The 20,391-nt window shown below is 32.0% G+C and overlaps 2 protein-coding genes across 2 annotated transcripts; both read left to right on the top strand.

Annotated features, from left to right (window-relative positions):
• The first annotated feature begins 1,264 nt into the window (after positions 1-1,264).
• On the top strand, positions 1,265-8,529 carry LOC136234893 (beta-amyrin 28-monooxygenase-like). The gene is made up of 4 exons (XM_066024391.1): positions 1,265-1,734; positions 3,403-3,906; positions 5,332-5,519; positions 8,076-8,529. The coding sequence occupies exons 1-4, from the start codon at positions 1,281-1,283 to the stop codon at positions 8,379-8,381; spliced, it is 1,452 nt and encodes a 483-aa protein (XP_065880463.1). The 5' UTR covers positions 1,265-1,280; the 3' UTR covers positions 8,382-8,529.
• Positions 8,530-17,045: 8,516 nt separating this feature from the next.
• LOC136235375 (beta-amyrin 28-monooxygenase) lies at positions 17,046-20,135 on the top strand. Its single transcript, XM_066025022.1, has 2 exons — positions 17,046-17,168; positions 19,830-20,135. The coding sequence occupies exons 1-2, from the start codon at positions 17,046-17,048 to the stop codon at positions 20,133-20,135; spliced, it is 429 nt and encodes a 142-aa protein (XP_065881094.1).
• The last annotated feature ends 256 nt before the right edge of the window (positions 20,136-20,391 follow it).

Here is a 20,391-nt window from a genome sequence, read left to right as displayed (position 1 = left end):
TTGATCATTGATTCTATTATCGATTAGGCCCTTATTTAACTTTTTCGTCGAGTTTGTACTGCATACATCGTTAGAGCGATTCGGCTTGTTGACATAGACAAATAAAAAAAGAATTCCTTGACTAGGAGAGATAAAAATTAAAAACTAAAATGAAATTATAGAAATTAATTTCCAATATATTCTTTAAAACTCGATTTTCTCCTCTCCCATTTTGTGATTTTCAACATTAGAATCGTCAAATCGATCTTCTCATCTCCTAAACTCGACGGAAAAGTTAAATAAGGGTCAAATCCATAATAAAATCAATGATCAAAGGCTTAATGTGGAAAAATAATTGATCAAAGACTTGATCCTTTAAAACATGTAAAGTTGAGTGGATGTGAAATCTACCCTCTCACAAAAACCATAGGGCTTAGATTTGTACATTATTTTTGCAGCAGTAAATAACGGGATAAGATCCAAATTTACTCTAACGTTTTTTGAAAAATGCAGATATACCCCATTAGCTAATTAATTAATGGTAAAAAAATATAATTAAACCTCTGAACTTTATATGTTTTAAGGATCAAACTCCTGATCAATTAATTTTCCACATTGAGCCTTTGATCATTAATTTTGTTATGGATTTGACCCTTATTTAACTTTTCTGTCGAGTTTGAGAGATGAGAAGATCGATTTGGCGATTTTAAGGTTGAAAATCACAAAATGATAGAGGAGAAGATCGAGTTTGGAAGAATCTACTGGAAATTAATTTTCGTAATTTACTTTTTACTTTCTATCTACCATAGTCAATAAACTCTTACTTTTATTTGTCCACGTCAATAAACCGAATTGCCCTAATGATGCGTGTCGGCCCAAAATCGACGGAAAAGTTAAGTAAAGGGTCATAACATAATCAATTTGGAAGAATCTACTCTAAATTAATTTCCGTAATTTCTTATTACTTTTTACTCTCTATCTACCAGAGTCAATAAGCTCTTATTTTTATTTGTCCACGTCAATAAGTCAAATCGCCCTAATGATACCTGTCGGTCCAAACTCGATGGAAAAGTTAAATAAGAACCAAATTCATAACAGAATCAATAATCAATGGCTCAATGTGAAAAATAATTGATCAGGGGTTTGATCCCTAAAACATGTAAAGTTCAGGGACTTAATTAAGATTAAGATATACATATAATATACCTAACTACCCACTAAAAACACCTTTACATAAAATTCCCTATAAATAAGCAGAAATTAAGGACACTTAAACATTGCATTCAACAAACACTCAAAAAATGGATAATTATTATCTGAATTTTCTTCTAATTATATTTATTTCAATACCATTAATCTCAATTTTTATAGCATTTTACAAGCATAAATCTCAATACAAATTCAAAAACCTTCCTCCTGGAAAAATAGGATTACCATATATAGGAGAAAGTTTAGAGTTTTTATCAACAGGTTGGAGAGGAGAACCAGAGAAGTTTATTTTTGATCGGACGGTCAGATTTAAATCTGAGATTTTCAAGACAAACCTTCTGGGACATCCTACGGCTGTGATTTGTGGAGCTTCTGGGAATAAATTTCTGTTCTCAAATGAGAATAAATTAGTTCAGGCATGGTGGCCTGATTCTGTTAATAAGATATTTCCATCTTCTCTTAAAAGTTCATCTAAAGAAGAAGCTATTAGAATGAGAAAACTTCTTCCTCAGTTTCTTAAACCTGATGCTCTTCAAGGATATATTGGTAACTCTTTCTTCTTATTATTCTTTTTTATAGTATTTACTATTAGTATAGGGACGGAGCTACACGGGTCAAGAAGGGTCCGTCGACCCCTTGATCGGGGAAAATTTGTACAGTGGGATGCATCAGTATTGGTCATGTCCACTCGGATAATGGCAGGCCATCTCAATAACCGATGTGGTATCATCTAAGTGGAAGAACCAATACTGTATTTCTTCCCTATGTGCACCGGGAAAAAAAAAAGGACAAAAGTTTTCATTTTAAGAGTCATGGAGGGGTCCGTCAACTTCTCCGGACCAAAAAAAATCGATAGAAGTTTATGTGGATAATTTCATGAGTTAATTAAAAGTAGATGTCATGTAGTTACACGGATTTGCAGATGGGTACTTGTGGTATTTTTCGTTACAAACACAAGCATGTGGTTTGCAAAATTTTCATTTTTTTTGTTTGCCAAATTTGGCCGATAACGACCTCAAAATGAAAATTTTCAAAAATTAAATAATATTTTAAGCAACTTTAATTCTTCAACTTTTTAGGTTTGAGGTCATTTAGGTGTTGTTTTTTTATGAGAGAGAAAATTAATGTTTAGAGAGGGAAAACTCAAAAAATGATGATTTTAAAAAATAAAAATATGGTTCCAAAATAAATATAATATTAAACAAGTTTAATTCTTAAAAATTTTCATTTTTAGGTCGTTATCGGTCAAATTTGGCAAAGTAAAAAAAATAAAAAATTTGCAAACCACAAGTTTGCGTTTATAACGAAAAATACCACAGATACTCATCTGCAAATCCGTGTAACCACATAGCATCTACTTGTAATTAACCCTAATTTCATTATATTCAGAATATCTCATGAATTTGGTATGAGAAATAGTCAGATGATGCCACATCATCTCAACAACTCATGTGATATCATCTAAATGGAATGATCATTATTCGTCCTGGTCCACAATAGAATTTCTGCCCAACATGGACCAGGAAAAAAATTAGACGAAATTTTCCATTTTTAGGAGTCGTGGAGGGGTCCGTCAACCTCCCGGCTTCGGACCAAAAAAATTCGATAGAAGTTTATGTGGATAATTTCATTATATTCCAGAATCTGTCAAGAATTTGGCATGAGAAATAGTCATGACAATGAGTACATGTTTCTTGGATGCTCGGCACTATATATCCGAATAATATGTAAAAAGGTTTGAGATGGAAATGAAATTTAAAAATTTACATGTTAGATAAACGAGAAGGGAACAATATACTCCCTCGGGTACTCGTTATCCTACTACCGACAGAATATTCCGCCACTAAATGTATATCATTCTATTTAGAACGTTATAGATTTGATATCAGCTACGAAATCTCTAGTGAAATTATTTTTTATGCTTAGTCCAGAAAAATGTAGTTCTGAATATAGTATTATAAGATTAGGGCCGGAGGGACATCGGTCATAAATATATAATTGATAAATTCTGTCGCTAAATATATAATTTCATCTACGGCATGTGCGCGAAACTATCTGTCACTAATACTTAGTCCCAAAATATAAGTAATTTTTAACAAATTTTTGTCCATTATATTTGGTTTTTTACTCCGATTCTTCGTTTACATATCAGATTTTTTTACTAATTTTACAAACTGTATACATGTTTATTAACTTTGATGAACAAAAATACAGGTATAATGGATGATATTGCGCAGAAACATTTCGCGACGAAATGGGAAGATAAAGAAGAAGTAGTAGTTTTTCCGTTAGCAAAAAACTACACATTCTGGTTAGCTTGCAGGCTATTTTTAAGCTTAGAAGACCCGAACCAGATAGCGAAATTCGCACAACCTTTCGACGCATTAGCTTCGGGAATCATTTCGATACCTATAGATATAGCAGGAACTCCATTTAGAAGAGGAATAAATGCATCAAAATACATAAGAAAAGAGCTTATAAGCATAATAAAGGAAAGGAAAATGGAAATATCAGAAGAAAATACAACGGAAAAGAAGGATATATTGTGTTATATGTTAACGACGGAAGATGAAAACGGAGAGTTTATGAATGAAATAGAAATTGCAGATAAAATACTTGGTTTGTTAATTGGTGGACATGATACTGCAAGTGCTGCTTGTACTTTCATTGTCTATTATCTTTCTGAATTTCCTTCAATTTATCATCAAGTTTATAGAGGTATGTTTTTTGATTTTCGGATATGTTACGAATTTAGCTGTATGGTGATAAGGAAGGGTGGATTTTAGCCTTCACGTATAAAACTGTGTGATATTAATGTTAACGTTTACCAGACGGTGAAATTTCAAGTCTCATTAACAAAAAAAAAAGTTTTTTTCATTAGTAGTTGATTGAGTCGCTAGAATGTTCAAGGTTGCAAGATGGCAAGAACATGAAATTGCATGTGAAAAAAACAAATCATTTTTCGGTAATTAGACTTGAAATTACACTATTTGGTAAATCTTAAACTTAAGATTGAACTGTTTAGTATGTCGAGGCTAAATCTGCTCTCTCCCTAAAAAAAACATTGGGCTAAATTTGTGCCTTATCCCCTTTTTTTACCTTTAAATAACGGGATAAGATTCAAATTTACTCAAACGTTTTTGGAAACATACTTCTAAAGTAAAAGAGTCACTAGTGGAAAAATGGCATTAGTGACGCCTCAATAGCGATGGTTACACAAATGGTCATCACAAATCATCATTAAATTTAGCATTTGCGACGTGTCAATGTAAGAGCGTCACAAATGACTGTCAATTGCGACGTCTGTAGGTAACATGCGTCATCATTGATGGGTTACTACGAGCGTCTCCATTGACCCTTTATTGTTTTTATTTCTATATTATATGATCAATAGCGATGCTTGTATAACTGGATCCGCTATTGATGGGTTAATAGCGACGACTGTATGCAACATGCGTGACTATTGATCAGTTTGTGACGCATCAATGCTCGTCATTGAGCAATAGCGATGCGGGCTTTAGTGATGCGTTTTGTGTGTTGCTAATGATCCTAAAAGCGCATCACTAATAGCCATTTTCCACCAGTGAATAGTAAAAAATTTGTCATTGACATTTTCAACATGGAGCAATTTTAGACTCAATCCTATCCATGTGGATCGGCTTATAGTTTTTTTGCCTCTAGCTAACCAGACCAAAACGATGTCGTTTTAGCTTGAGCTAGGGCAAAAAAAATTGTACAACTCTTCATCTAGTGGGCTAGAGTGATTCCTGACGGCCGCCCCCTGTCTCCACCTCTAGCTAGCATGCGAAAATGACATCATTTTATCTTGAGCTAGGGCAAAAAAAAAAAAAATGCACAACTCTTCATCTGGTGGGAAGGGTTGATTCTAGACGACGGTGCCTCCTATCTATGCCTAATAAGAGTCTTGTTTTATGAGTTATGTTGGGTCTAAAATTGCTTTAAGTGTCGTTATCTTGACTCGAAATTGCTCCAAGTTGAAAACATTGAAAACAATAGTTTATCATTTCTAATATTAAGAGTATATATGCATTTCACTAAAAACGTTAGTGGCAAATTTAAATCTTATTCTTAAATAATTGAAAATAAATTTAGTTAATAAATTATATTTATTTGATGATGTAGAGCAAATGGAGATTGCAAAGGGGAAAGGAGAAGGAGAGTTGTTGAATTGGGAAGATATAAAAAAGATGAAATATTCATGGAATGTGGCTTGTGAAGTCATGAGAGTTGCTCCTCCTCTTCAAGGTGCTTTTAGAGAAGCTATCAATGATTTCATCTTCAATGGTTTTTCAATTCCTAAAGGATGGAAGGTAATTTATAATAATAATTAGAGTAAATTTCATTTAATTTTTTCCACTTATATATTATTCCTTACGGTCTAAAATAGATGTCGCTCTAGGATTATAAAATTGGTCACTGAGATAGAGCTAATATTAGTGCAAATAATTCTAATTAAGGAATAATATCAAGAAATTTTTTATGTCAGTAAGATTTAGCTTAGTGGTAAAGCAGATTCACCTACACATTGACATTTACAAGGGACGTGGGTTCAAGACACAGGGAAGGGAATTGGAGAACCAGTATTAATCCTCTGTTTTGCACATATTAGAAAGAAAAAAAAGTCAAAATTTTGTCACGATGTCTTTATAAATTGATGGAATAACTGAATTTGAAAACCGCACAAAGTACAGTTTCCCTGTTCGTAATTTTTTTAACCACGATGTCTTTATAAATCAGCCAAATCACCTAGTTTATTTTTATAATTTTCTTTTCTTTAATAATATTTATTTACCAACATTAAATATAAAATTACTCTTAAAGTATTTCTTTATCCTATCTCCAAAATTAATTATATATGCATGTTAGGTAGAATAAAACAATAAGTTGACTGACTTGTGACAAAAAGCAAATTACACTTGTCCACTAAACTTTTACTTATTTTCACTATATGACTGTTAAATTTTAAAATGTAATATAGAAGTTATTCTATTTACACTTTTGAACATTATGACCACTAAATTCCAATTAACGTCTCAAAATGATTATTGATGATCTCAAAATGGAATGTCCAAAAATTAAAGTGATTGTTAACTGCGCTATTTATGTAAATAATTCAAACTCTGTTTAAATTTAATCCCAATTAAGTTGGATCAAGTCAATCCAAAATCAAATTTTGTTGAGCTTTTGCATTTGTAATTTTCAGATCAAATTAGTCCCAAAAAAGTGACACATGTCAAATTAGGGTTTAGGGTTTCGGTGTTTCTAGGCCCTATTTTGATTGGAAACAAGCCGACGGTCAAAACCATGTAACCACATTTTTTTAAAACATCATTTCTAGAGGTTTTTCTCTCTAAAGATACATTTCTTTCTCCTAACCAAACAACATCTAAATGACATCAAAATGAAAATTTGAAGAATTAAAGTTTCTTAAAATATCATCAATTCTTGCAATTTTCTATATTTTGAGACCATCAACAGTAATTTTCAGGTGTTAATTGAAATCTAATCATCATAATGTTAAAAAAATGTAAAGTTAAATGATTTTTATGTTACATTTTGAAGTTTAGTCACCATATTATATAAAAAAAAAAACGTTTAATGACAAGGTTTTAATTTATCTCCTCTAAAAATGATCTAGTACCGATGAAATAACAAAAAAAAAAAAAAACAGAATTATCAGCGGAAATTTTTGTTGTTAATTGCATAAGGTAATTTCGTTGTATTCAAATTTTTAATGGAAAAAGTACACATCATCCAATTACACACACGATACAAAATTGTCACAAAATTTTAGTTTCTGAAGTTAGTTTAACAGGTAATGTATTAAGAAGCGGTTGACACAAAATTGACACATAATTTTCGGTTGAGTTAGAGTTGGCATACTAACCCGAAAATGATACGAATATTTTTATTATTATATTTCTCATATTTTTCATATTACTTTTATTAATAAAGAAAATAAAATTACAATTATTACTTGCAAATACGACTCGAACTTCTTATACTGTTATAAACACATTACATGACCTCCAATATGATATTAACAGAATTTTGGATGGTTAATATTAATATATTAATAAAAAATTACATAAATTTTTTTTAAGTTAGTAGCATATCCTCATATATTTTTACAAGTCACCATTAATATACGTACATAGTAAAAAAATTACATGTGACCCGAAAACACGACACAAATTCGATACTATAATCTGATCAGTATGACGTGAAAGCTTTTGGGTTGAGTTAGGTTAACTCATTTTGACACTAACTCGAAATTACACGACACGTACACGATATTTGCCACCTCTACAAAAATAATATGTCACCATTATATGGGGATGACAGTCATCCGTAAGAACGAAGGACGACCGTTCTCCCTTAAAATGTGGATGGAAGACGTCCTTATAAGCAGGGGCGCGATGTCATCCCTATGAACGGGACGACAGTCATCTCTAAGAACAAGGACGAAAGTTGTCCCTCTCAATGGGGACTGCATTCACCTTTAAGAACGGGGACCACAATCGTCCCTCTCAACGGGGATGACAGTCGTCTCTAAAAATGGGGATGTTAATCATCCCTCTCAATGGGGACGACATCTTGTTTTTCGTCCCTTATAGAATCAGAGGCACAGGAATCAATGACAAAAAAATGGGGACAAAAAAATTGTCCCCAAAAGTCTAGGGGATAAAATATCATATTTTTGGAGACGATTTTTGCCGTCCCTGAAACTACCACCTCTACAAATTTTGTTTCGGATTTGGCATCAAAACAAAATCTACGATGAAATTATCCGTCACTTATGCTTAATCCAAAATTAATTTTTAACATATTTTCATCCATTGATCTCGAATATTTGATCTGTGCAGTTGTACTGGAGTGCAAATTCAACACACAAAAGTGCAGAATATTTCCCAGAACCAGAAAAGTTTGATCCAAGTAGATTTGAAGGAAAAGGACCAGCTCCATTTACATTTGTACCCTTTGGAGGAGGACCTAGGATGTGCCCTGGAAAAGAATATGCTAGATTGGAAATTCTAGTTTTTATTCATAATTTAGTTAAAAGATTTAATTTTCAAAAAATTATTTCTCATGAAAAAATTATTTTTAATCCTTTACCTATGCCTGCTAATGGCCTTCCTATTCGCCTTTATCCTCATAAAAAAACTGTTTAATTTTTATTTTTCTTACAATTTATTATAAGTTAAAATCAGTATCAATAAATGGATTTTGTTGTATTTTTTATGATTGTCATGTAGTTTAATCTTTGTAAACATTCTTCTATTTTGGAGGAAAATATATTATAGTATTTGGGTTTGAGAATATTTATGGTGTTATCTTTCTTTTTTTTTTTTACCCCTAACGTCTAAAATAGTGCAATTTTACCCCTAACATTTGTAGCCAAGAGCAATTTTACCCCTAACGTTGATAAATTGGTCAATTTCAGAAATAATTCATCAAAATGTCTTCTCGGTCATGAATCTTATCATCTACACTTCACATGTGCGTCATTTTATCAGTAACAAATCATAAACATATGTTGGGATGTGAAAAAAAAATAATAAAAAAATATATTGTCTTTTGTACGAATTATTAAAAAAAATTCAAAAAATTCACCAAATTTATAAATATTAATCTCCAATTCTATTATTAAATTACAAAAAAACATGAAATCCTTTTTTTTATAATGAATTGATATGTAATTGGTGCAAAATAATGAACAAAAATATCTGTGTTTTATAATAGTGTCTCAAATTGACCCAAATTACCAACGTTAGAGGAAAAATTGCTCTTGGCTACAAACATTAGAGGCAAAATTGCACCATTTTAGACGTTAGGGGTAAAATTGCTCCTCACCCAAAACGTTAGGGTATTTTTACACCTTAACCCTCAAATTAATCAACTAATCTAATTAGAAAGTTAGAATAGTAAAAGAACATGAATTAATAACTGTCTAATACTTAATCTATAAATAGAGTAACTAGAAACATACATCAACTCATAGAATTCAAACAAAAAATTCTCTCCCTCTCTCTAGTATTCGGAGCCACTCTCTCTATGTATAGTTAAAGAGACTTGGTTATTAGATCCCGTTTGGTTGCTACTTTTCATGCTCCTGTTTGCCTTTTCATTTCAAAATGGAGAGTTTTAGGTGTTTGGTTAGTGATCTTATGTTTGCCTTTTAAATCTGAAAAGCAGCATTATGTGTTTGGTTAGTGACCTCCTGCTTGCTTTTCACACCTGAAAAACAGGCTTTTACAAAAGCAGAGAATCTCTACTTTTTGGAAAAGCAGCTTTTTCAAAAAGCAAACAGCAAACCGTAACAGCAAACAGCAAACAGCAAACCGTAACAGCAAATGGCAACAGCAAACAGGAACAACAACAGCAAATAGTAGGTAAAACAAACGGGCCCTAGATCATGTATTAATCGTTCTTCCTCTTGAATTCTCTCTCTAATATTCGGTGCCACTCTCTATATATATAGTCAAGGAGACTTCGTTATCGAATAATTTTAGCATCGGAAAAGCATGACCAGTGATATAAGTTCGTGGTTCAAATATTCTTCTAATGCCTACTCAAAATTAATCAAAGTCCAAGAGGTAGTTCATGTGATTGAGCCTCCACATATCTGTCATCAGTCATCTGGAACTTAAGGTAGCGACTGACAACATACATCTTTATTCTAGCCTCCTCTGTATCATATTTTTTTTTTTTGCAACACATCCTAAATGTCCTTGGTAGTTTTTTGTTCAACATTATAATAGTTGTACAGATCATCTGTCAAGCCATTAAGGATGTTATTTTTGTACAGAAAATATAGCTCTGGCCATCTTTGTACAAGTCATATCCTTTTACCTCAGTAACAATTTCTGGAACATCAGGTTTTTCATATGTAGGAATAGAAGTAACCCTCTTTGTGGTCAGATAGAAGTACATTTTTTGTTTCTATCGACGGAAATGAGCCCCCTCAATCCGGAACGGTTTGTTGATATCAACCATCCCATTGGTCTGTTTGGTAGCTATAGCAGCAAAGAACGTCTTAAAATTATTGATGCATGAACAGAGAAAGAACAAAGTTACCGAATACAATAATATGAGATGAGTCGCGGATGACGTCGATCTCTTCAAGACATTCGCGAAAATGCCTCTGAATTGTGCAAGCAGTCATTAATATCAATCACCTCTAGGGTAAAACAACCTAGTCATAACGAAAATATGATTCTGAATTCAAAGCTCAAAATATGGGTTAAATGCACCATTAGTCACTAGACTTACATGATTATCTCAAAACGGTCACTCAACTTTGAGTTTTGTCTCAATTAGATCACTCTGACGATTTCAGTGATTAAAAAGTATCGAAATGATGAAGTACGTGACATGTCACCATGAGTCAACTCAGATCTCTGACCGAAACAACACATGACATCTATGTGTCGGTTATTTTATGAAAAAAAAACTAAATTTTGTTTTTTTCATAAAAATAACCGACATGTGATAGCCATGTGGTGCATACGTGGATGTCATGTGTCGTTTCGGTTAGATATTTGAATTGACTCATGTAGACATGTCACGTATGTCATCATTCCGATAATTTTTCATCTCTGAAATCATCTGAGTGATCTAATTGAGACAAAACTCAAAGCTGGGTGATTTTATTGAAACAAATTAAAATTGAATGACTATTTTGAAACAATCATGTAAGTTCAGTGACCAATTATATATTTAAATCCCTCAAAATATGTCTAATAGCGTACACTCAGAAAAATTGTGCAATTCAATTTTGGAACAAAGAAACTATTGAAGAAGTGTAAATAGTTTATGAAATAAAAGTAGTGTATCAAAAGTGCGAAAACTGAAACTATTTATAGCTATAAAGAGAAACAATTTATAATACGATACTTGTTAAGTGGATGAGAATAAATGAGCAAAATTAGGAATATGGAGATTGAGACTAATTCAGCTTAATAAAATATATGTTGAGAAATTAATTATTTAATTAAAAATGATTTTCGAAAATTTTAATTAAATCAATATCAAAAAATTCTCTAAAAAATAGAATGACCAACCCAACCCGGCTCGGCTCAATCGGTTGGTCGATGATGAAGTGCACATGCGTGGTGGTCAAGTATCATGTAGGTCCTCGCCCTTTCACATAAATAGGTACCCCTTGGGATATACCCAAGAGTTTGAGGACTCCTTATAAATTACACTTATAAATAACCATTTTCCAATATGAGATTCTTACACTATCTATATCCCTTTAAAAGATTCAAACAAATCTTAAAGGCTTTTTTATCTAAATGAAAATTCACACACTTAGACCTGGCCCAACAATAAAAGTATGAAAACCCAAACAAACATATGTTAATCTTTTAAGAGTCAAATACATGAATATCATAATTAAGTACAAAATTACAATTAAATCATATTACTAAACTTAATTCTCGAGGCTTGTTTGGTTCATGGAATAGGGATGGAATAAAATAGCTACTCCTAAACCATTCCTATTCCAACATCACAAATCAAGGAATAGGGATTCCTTGATTTAATCTAGGAATGACTATTCCTAATAAATTTCATCCTTTATTTCCAAAATTACCCTCTACATAATTTCTTAAATCCTATAAATTTTTGGAGCAATCTATAATTTATATCCTAAAAAACTGTGAAAATGGAAAAAATGGGAAAACGTTATATATGCAAAAAATATGAATAACACGTAAACGTTAAAAAACAAAAAACACAAAAACATGAACAAACATGAAAAACACAAAAACAAAAAAAATAGCAAAAACACAAAAACGTAAAAACGTGAATAACATGACAAATAAAAAATGTGAAAAAACACAAAAATACGACAACAAAAAACGCGGCAAAATGTGAAAATGCAAAAAAAAACGTAACGGTGAGAAAACGCAAAAAAACACGGAAACGTGAGAAACACAAAAAAGACACAAAAACATGAAAAAATTGAAAAACATGAAAAAACGATAAAATACAAAAAATAAAAAAAAACATGAAAAACACGAATGCGCGAAAAAACGTAAAAACGTAAAAAAACGAAAAACAAAAAAATGTGAAAGAACGTGAAAATGCGAACAATGCAAAGAAAACACGATAACGTGAGAAAACGGAAAAAACACGAAAAAATGGAATAAATAAGAAATTTTAAAACAAATAAGAAATTATATTTGAGGGCAATGTTGTCTTTTGGATAAAAAAAAATTATCTATTTTATTTTAGGCTTAATACACACCCAACCCCCTTAAGTTGCACCATTTGGTCATTTTACCCCCTCCCCCCAGGTTAGGGGACTTCCCTTTTACCCCTTCAACTCCAGTATAAGTGGTACTATGTGCCCCAATTTTTTCAAATTAGCAGACAATGGTAACGATTGTGTTACACACTCTTGCCTAGTTGAATTTTCGTAGGACACGTGGCAAGGTGTGAGTCAATTTTTTGACATGTCAGCTTTTTACTAAATAGACGAAAATACCCTTAATGACTCCTTAGTACTCCTACCCCTTTACTTCATCATAACTCGTTCCAAACATCACCAAAACTAATTGCTTCACCACTCTAAATCGATTACTCCAAACGATTTCTCTAAAATTGAAACATTTAGCCTAAATTGAAACAATCACGATCGTTTCATAGAAGAATGAAGGGTTAGGGTTCGACTATGAGTGAAGTTAATGAAGGGTTAGGGTTTTGGTAGGCTCTACATGCAAGTTTACTTAGAGGATATATCATCTTGAGGTTAATGTTGAAAAATGTTACTCTTTTAGCTTAATTGATATATACGTATATAAGGTTGTAGTGTTTAGGTATTTTTGTGATATTGCTTGAATATGAGGGGGGAATATATTTCGATAAAGTAAGTGTACCCAACATGTGCAACACTATAACTTTTTCAGAAAATAATCTTTTTTATAATAATATTAGTTATTTGAATATGGTGTGAGAATCTTATCTCATGTATCTATTGCTTTTTTTGTGTATTTATCAGTTTTGAAGGAATGGGTGATTGTAAAGTTATCCTGACATTGCATCATGGTGGGAGGCTAGTCAATACAATAGATGGATTGATATATGATGGTGGTACACTACATGAGAAAGAGGATGTTGATATTGATAAACTGAGCTGGATGGAAATTTTGTGGCTTATTAGGGGTTTAGGCTATATTCGTTATGGGTATGTGGTGTTTAGAAATTTTGAGTCTGGTAATTTAGCGAGGATAAGCAATGACCATGATGTATTAAACATGGTTAGTGGTAGAGGGGAAGAGAGATATATTGACTTATTTATGGACAAAACAGAAGTTGCAAAAGAAAGAGGGGCCCATATGTCAGAGGATGTTGCCAGCGTGGCAAGTATATGCATAAATACTTTACCTAATTCCCCTGAAGCTTTAAATGAAAAAGTAACAGTAGATCTTTTGGAGGCCAACACATGTATCTTTTTACTACTGCAAGAACCTCCGAAAGATTGACCTGAGGCTGTAGAAGAAGTTAATGTTGAGCAAAATGAGGTAATTGATGAATTGGGATTAGAAGCAACTTCAGAAGATGGAATAGAGGAGGGTGAATTAGGGGAGGATGAATTAGGGGATGAAGAATCCGAGGAGGATGATTCAGGGGAGGATGAGAATTACATTGAGCCTAATGAGGACTCTCAAGGTAGTGACTTTGATGAGGAGCTAACATAAGTTAAAGCAGATATTCAAAGGGAGAAGAGGGACAGATTTAGCAGAAAAAGGCCTTCAGCAGCAGAAGAAGTTCATTTAGGCCCTTTAGGCATAGATAAGGGTCTAGATTGTAAGGATTATGTTCCTAAAAAAGATAGGGAAGGGCTATTGGCTGGTGATGAGGATTACATTGGAAGTTCAGATGTATATAGCTTTGATTCTAGATCTGAAGATGATGATGGTCCCAGAAGGAGGAGAACTAGAAGAGTTCATTATGACCCAACCACTGAGAGCCCTGTATTTGAATTGGGTATGGTCTTTAAACATGCTGATGAGTTTATAGAGGTAATAAAAAATTATTCTGTCAGGAAGGGAGCCAAGTTAAAGATTAAACCCAATGACTTTCATAAGGTTAGAGCAAGATGCTGTAATTTCACTTGGCATTTGTATGGTAGTCTGGATAAGATAACACGTGATTTTATAGTTAGAACATATATTCCTTCGCACACATGCTTTAAGACAAATAGGAACAGACACTGTAATTCTAAGTACATTGCCCAATACTTTAGAGAGAAAAATTTGGACAACCCTAATATACGGATTTGGAGATTATAAGAGATGGTGAAGCAAAAGCATGAAGTGTTTGTAGGGAAGACAGTGTGCAGGAGAGCAAAGTTGAAGGTCATACAGGAATTGATTGGTGACTACAAGCTTGAATTTAGTAAGCTTTATGACTATAGGTGTTGAGCGATTTCCGCAAGTGCACGGTTTCGCTTGTAGTAATAAAAAGATATCGATCCCACAGGGAACGTTATTCAACAAAAACTTATTTATGTGTAGTTTAAATACATCTTAAGGTTTATAGAAATAGATAATCGTTATTTGAAATTGATTTTGAGATTGATAGAATAAGAATTAGGTTAGAATATGTAGAATGTTAGAAATCAATTTTGTTTTGAATATGAATTACAAAACAGGAACGTTTAGTGTTTAAAATAAGAGAATAATTGTGTTTGTTTGCACTAAGCAAAGAAAACAACTTTAAACTTTGTATAAACTATAAAAGTGTAATAACGTAAACTCCTTCAATTAAAAGGCTTTGAACCGCAGACAATCTTCCTACGGTCGGGATAGATCGCTACCTTAACCAAATTAATTCTTGAAGAATGAATTTGCCTAAGTGTTCAACAAAGTTTCCTTGTAAAGATATTGAATTTAACTACGTTTTAATGAAAACACCAAAACTCACTTCCGATCATTTACAGAGTGTTACATAAAATTATATTGAATTGCATGAACTTTATTAGATGAAGTATGAATTTGATACGAGTTTACAGAGAATAAAAAGCATGGAAGCATTCAAACGACATGAGAGTTCCGGGTCGTCAATCCTTTCCTCAAACCTCGTTAGAGTTTGTCAGGCTCGTGGGTCGAATCCGCTACTTGATCTTCTCGCTGAATCTTCGGAATAGAAATGGTTCGTCTACTACCAAAATGTAAACTAATAAAAACAGATCTTAATCTAAATCTAAATGCTACTGTGTATGTAATTATTTGATAAACAATGTGTGTACATCATATCGCTTTTTACAAAAAATGAAATATAATCTCTAACTCATTTCTGAGTCAGAGTTTCTGCATAACTTCTGCACTAATCTTCAAAATCTAACTCTCCATGAACTCTGAAATCAATTCTTTATTTATAGATGTTGAAGAGTCGTGTTTAGGGGTCGTGTCTGTTATGAAGAGATGTTTCTATCCACTCGAACGGACGCGTTTCTTTGATTTAAAACATGTGAAGATAGTGCTGCCAGAAATTCTGATCTTACCGAGATCAAAGAATCTCAGCCGAGATTGAGGAGCAATTTCTATGCTTCAGAACGAACAAGCAAAACGATCGAAAAAGGCGTGTCGCGACTGAGATTAGGAAATCTCGGTCGCGACTCGGAATCTCTACCGAGATTCCAGAATCCCTGTCGAGATTCAGAATTTTCCTCCCGTTTTTGACTTCGTTCCCGTCTTCCTCGTATCGGTGTGCTGATTTTCTCGTCTTTTAGCTCGTAACTTAGGGGTTTTCCTTCGTTTTTGATCCATTTTCGCTCCTATTTGGATTTTACCAAATATTTAGGTACCTTGCATGAAAGAAACATATTCAGACGTAAAAGTACTCTAAATAGATATAAACAACACGATTTCATAGCAAAACTAATGTAAATATTAATGACATTTTAGGTATATTTTGGGCTTAACAATAGGGATGAGATACTGAGGTCCAATCCTGGTTCAACATGTACTGTGCTAGTAGACATCAAAGATATACCTCAAAGACATATATTTAGAGGTTTTTATGTATGCTTTAAAGTAATGAAAGAGGGTTTTAAACAAAGATGCAAGAGGTTTATTGTTATGGATGGGTGTTTCCTTAGGGGAATATGCAAATGAGAGATAGTAATAACTAGATGTACCCTATAGCATGGGTTGTAGTTGACACTGAAACAAAGGAGATTTGGAAGTGGTTTCCGAGGCTAGTGAAAGAGGACTAGGACCTGGATGAAGAGGCATGATTTACCCTTGTCACTGACTTCCAAAATGTATGCTTCTATCTCTTTAAATGTTTTAATATAAATTTGCTTGACTGTTGGTGAATTATTTATGTGATGGTTGTTTTACTCGTTCATGACTAATGGGGAGGAGTGATTCCTGACATCATGCCCCCATCTCCATCGTTCCCTCTGTCTCCACCTCTAGCTAGTTGGGCTAAAATGACATCGTTTTAGCTTAAGCTGAGGCAAAAACAAATTGCATAACTCTTCTTCTGATGGGCACGGGTGATTCCCAATGACCGTGCCCCCTGTCTCTACTTAATAACAGTATTGTTTTATGGATTACGTTATTTAGTTCTAAAATTTTTCTATGTGCCATTATTTTGTGCTCCAACTTTGAAAGATTATGATATTTATCATTTTTTTATATTAGAAGTATATCTGCATTTCGCCATGAATGTTATGGAAAATTTGAATCTTATCCTTAAATAATTGCAAAAAAAAAAAGACTAATTTATAGTTATATTTATTTGATGATGCAGAGCAAATGGAGATTGCAAAAGGGAAAAGAGAAGGAGAGTTGTTGAATTGGGAAAACATACAAAAGATGAAATATTCATGGAATGTGGCTTGTGAGGTTATGAGAGTTGCTCTTCCTCTTCAAGGTGCTTTTAGAGAAGCTATTAATGATTTCACCTTCAATGGTTTTTCAATTCCTAAAGGATGGAAGGTAATTAATTAATTAATAATCATAATTAAAGTCAATTCTATTTTATTTTCTCTATTTATATATAGGATAAACGAGGCGTTTGGCATTTGAGGGGGATAGGGATAGGGATAAAGGTTGGGATATGGATACAGATAAATGATTGATATAGTGATAAAAATAAGATGCTGGAATTAATTATCTCATGTTTATTATGCGGGATACGGATAGGGATAAAATAATGCATTTTACTCTATTACCATTATCCAATTTTAAATACATTAAATTGAACTATCTTGCAGGGATAACTTAGTCTTTTCCATCTAACTCTTCTTATCCCAGATCTAATACCCCACCCCTCCAGAGATAAGTTTGATGGGATAAAATCCTTATCCCTTTCATTATCTCACCATCTATCTCATAAACAAACAAAGGATAACTCATTTTAAATTTTTTATCCCTATCTCCATGTCTTTATCCCCTCAAACAAACGGCTCGAAAGTGTAAAAATATCTATAACGTTGACCGTCAAGAGTAATTTTATTCCTAACATCTTACATAGTATAATTTTACCGCTAACGTTAACGATCAGAAGCAATTTTACTCTTAAAGTTGACAATGTGAGTCAATTTGAGAAGTAATTTATTTCAGTCATAAATCTTGTCATTTCTAGTGAATATGTACGTCATTTTATTCTTATCAGTAAAAAAATCACAAACATATGCATACAAGTAGAAAAGAAAATTAAAAAATACTTTCCATACGAGTTGAATAAAAAAAAATTAAGAATCTAAATATTTCATCAAATTTAAAAATATTAATTTCTAATTCTATTATTAAATTTAAAAAGTTCAACTGATACTAATATGTAACTAGTACAGAATATGAAAATAAAATAGAAGTGTTTTTTAAAAATATTTTAAATATAGACCCAACTTGTAACGTTGATGGTAAAATTGCTTTCAAAATACCAACCTCAGTAACATTAAAAGTATTTGTATATGTTACTAATCTTAAAAGTATTTTTATATGTTAAAATTGCTTTTACTAACATTAAAAGTTTTTTTTCTTCAAAAGAGTATTTTTTTTATCTTATCCTTAAAATTAGTTATACATGCATGTTAATTAGGTAGAATAAAACAATAATAAGTTGACTGACTTGTGACAAAAAGCATATGCAAATAGATTTTATAATAATCATTCACATTATATTTGATTTTTCAACTAGTCCAATATAGTTGACTAACTTTACCCAATTAAACTTGACCTCAAAAAATGATCTAGTATTTGATGAAATAAAGGGGAAAAAAAAGTATTAGCAGCCGAAAATTTTGTTGCTAATTTCATAATTTCGGTCAGTAATTCCGTTCTACTAAAAATGTGTTTCGGATTTGGCATCGCAGCGAAATCTGCTATAAAATTACCAATGACATTTAGGCTAAAAATAATTTGTAATTTTTAGGGATAACGTACAAAAATATCTCAAATATTAACAATCAAGAGCAATTTTAACCCTAATATTTAAAATTGTATAGTTTTACCTCTACGGTTGGCAACCAAGAACAATTTTATCTCTAACATTGATAAGTTTGGTCAATTTTACAACGTTACAAAACACAGATATTTTATTCCCGTATTCTGGATCAATCGCATATTAGTTGATTCTAAATTTATTTATTTTTATGTTCTTGAAATTTTATAATAGAAGTGGAAATCAATTTTTTTAAATTCGATAAAATATTTGGATTTTTTTTGTTCAACTCGTATAGAAGACAATATACTTTTTTTCATGTTTATACATATGTTCATGATTTGCTACTAATAATTGATTAAACGAGATACACATGCAGTGGGGTTGACAAAATTCATGACTGAGAAAACACAGTGTGATGAATTATTTCTTAAATTGACTTAATTTGTCAACGTTAGGGGTAAAATTACACCATTATAAACGCTAGGGGTAAAATTGATATTTTGCATCATATCTTGTTGATTTGTTACTAAATGATGTACGTATATACTGGAGTTGACAAGATTCATTATAGAAAAAACACAGTGTGAAATTATTTCTAAAATTGACCTAAATTATTAATGTTAGGTGTAAAATTGCTCTTGGTAGCCAACGTAAATTGCATCATTTTAGATATTATGGGTAAAATTAATATTGACTGTCAATATTAAGAGTATTTTTGAACCTTATTGCTAATTTTTAACATCATTTCATTCGTTAACCTCGGATATTTGTTTCTGAGTCCGCCACTTACTAATATATAATATTGTGCAGTGTGATAAATTATTTCTCAAATTAACTTAATTTGTTAACAATTACGGTAAAGTTACACCCTTTTAAGCGCTAGGGGTAAAATTACTATTTTGCATTATATCTTGTTGATTTGTTACTAAATGATGTATATATACAGTGGAGTTGACAAAATTCATTAGTGAGAAAACACTGATAAATTATTTCTAAAAATTAACCTAATTTATCGACGTTGCATGGTAAAATTGGTCTTAGTAGCCAATGTAAAACTGAATCATTTTAAACATTAGAGGTTAAATTACTATTGACGGTTAACGTTATGAATATTTTTTGCAACTTATTTCTAAGTTTTAACATGTTTTTTTCCATTAACCTCGAATATTTGTTTCTGAGTCCGCCACTGACTAATATATAATATTGTGCAGTTGTATTGGAGTGCAAATTCAACACACAAAAGTGCAGAATATTTCCCAGAACCAGAAAAGTTTAATCCAAGTAGATTTGAAGGGAAAGGACCAGCTCCATTTACATTTGTACCCTTTGGAGGAGGACCTAGAATGTGCCCTGGAAAAGAATATGCTAGATTGGAAATTCTAGTTTTTATTCATAATTTAGTTAAAAGATTCAATTTTCAAAAAATTATTCCTAATGAAAAAATCATTTTTAATCCTTTGTCTATGCCTGCTAATGGCCTTCCTATTCGCCTTTATCCTCATAAAAAAACTGATTAATTTTTATTTTTCTTACAATTGATTATAAATCAAAATCACTATCAATAAATGTATTTTGTTGTAATTTTTATGACTGTCATGTAGTTTAATCTTTGTAAACATTCTTCTGTTTTGGAGGAAAATGTTGTATTTGGGTTTGAGAATATTTATGATGTTTTTTTTTTTTTACTCAATGGAAGTTGTGAGCCAATTATGTCAAGCCTTTTAACTAATTTCCCTTAGGTTTCACATTTATCTCAAATTGTAAACAATAAGA

The sequence above is a fragment of the Euphorbia lathyris genome, chromosome 7 (genome assembly GCF_963576675.1).
Source record: "Euphorbia lathyris chromosome 7, ddEupLath1.1, whole genome shotgun sequence".
NCBI classification, from domain to species: Eukaryota; Viridiplantae; Streptophyta; class Magnoliopsida; order Malpighiales; family Euphorbiaceae; genus Euphorbia; species Euphorbia lathyris.
This window is presented reverse-complemented; position numbering and strand designations above follow the sequence as displayed.

Excerpts from the sequence above, each read along its gene's own strand:
- LOC136234893 (XM_066024391.1), top strand. The coding sequence starts at position 1,281 with ATGGATAATTATTATCTGAATTTTCTTCTAATTATATTTATTTCAATA. Across the intron at positions 1,735-3,402 it reads TGCTCTTCAAGGATATATTG|GTATAATGGATGATATTGCG; the intron begins GTAACTCTTTCT and ends ACAAAAATACAG. Across the intron at positions 3,907-5,331 it reads TTATCATCAAGTTTATAGAG|AGCAAATGGAGATTGCAAAG; the intron begins GTATGTTTTTTG and ends TTGATGATGTAG.
- LOC136235375 (XM_066025022.1), top strand. The coding sequence starts at position 17,046 with ATGAAATATTCATGGAATGTGGCTTGTGAGGTTATGAGAGTTGCTCTT. Across the intron at positions 17,169-19,829 it reads CAATTCCTAAAGGATGGAAG|TTGTATTGGAGTGCAAATTC; the intron begins GTAATTAATTAA and ends AATATTGTGCAG.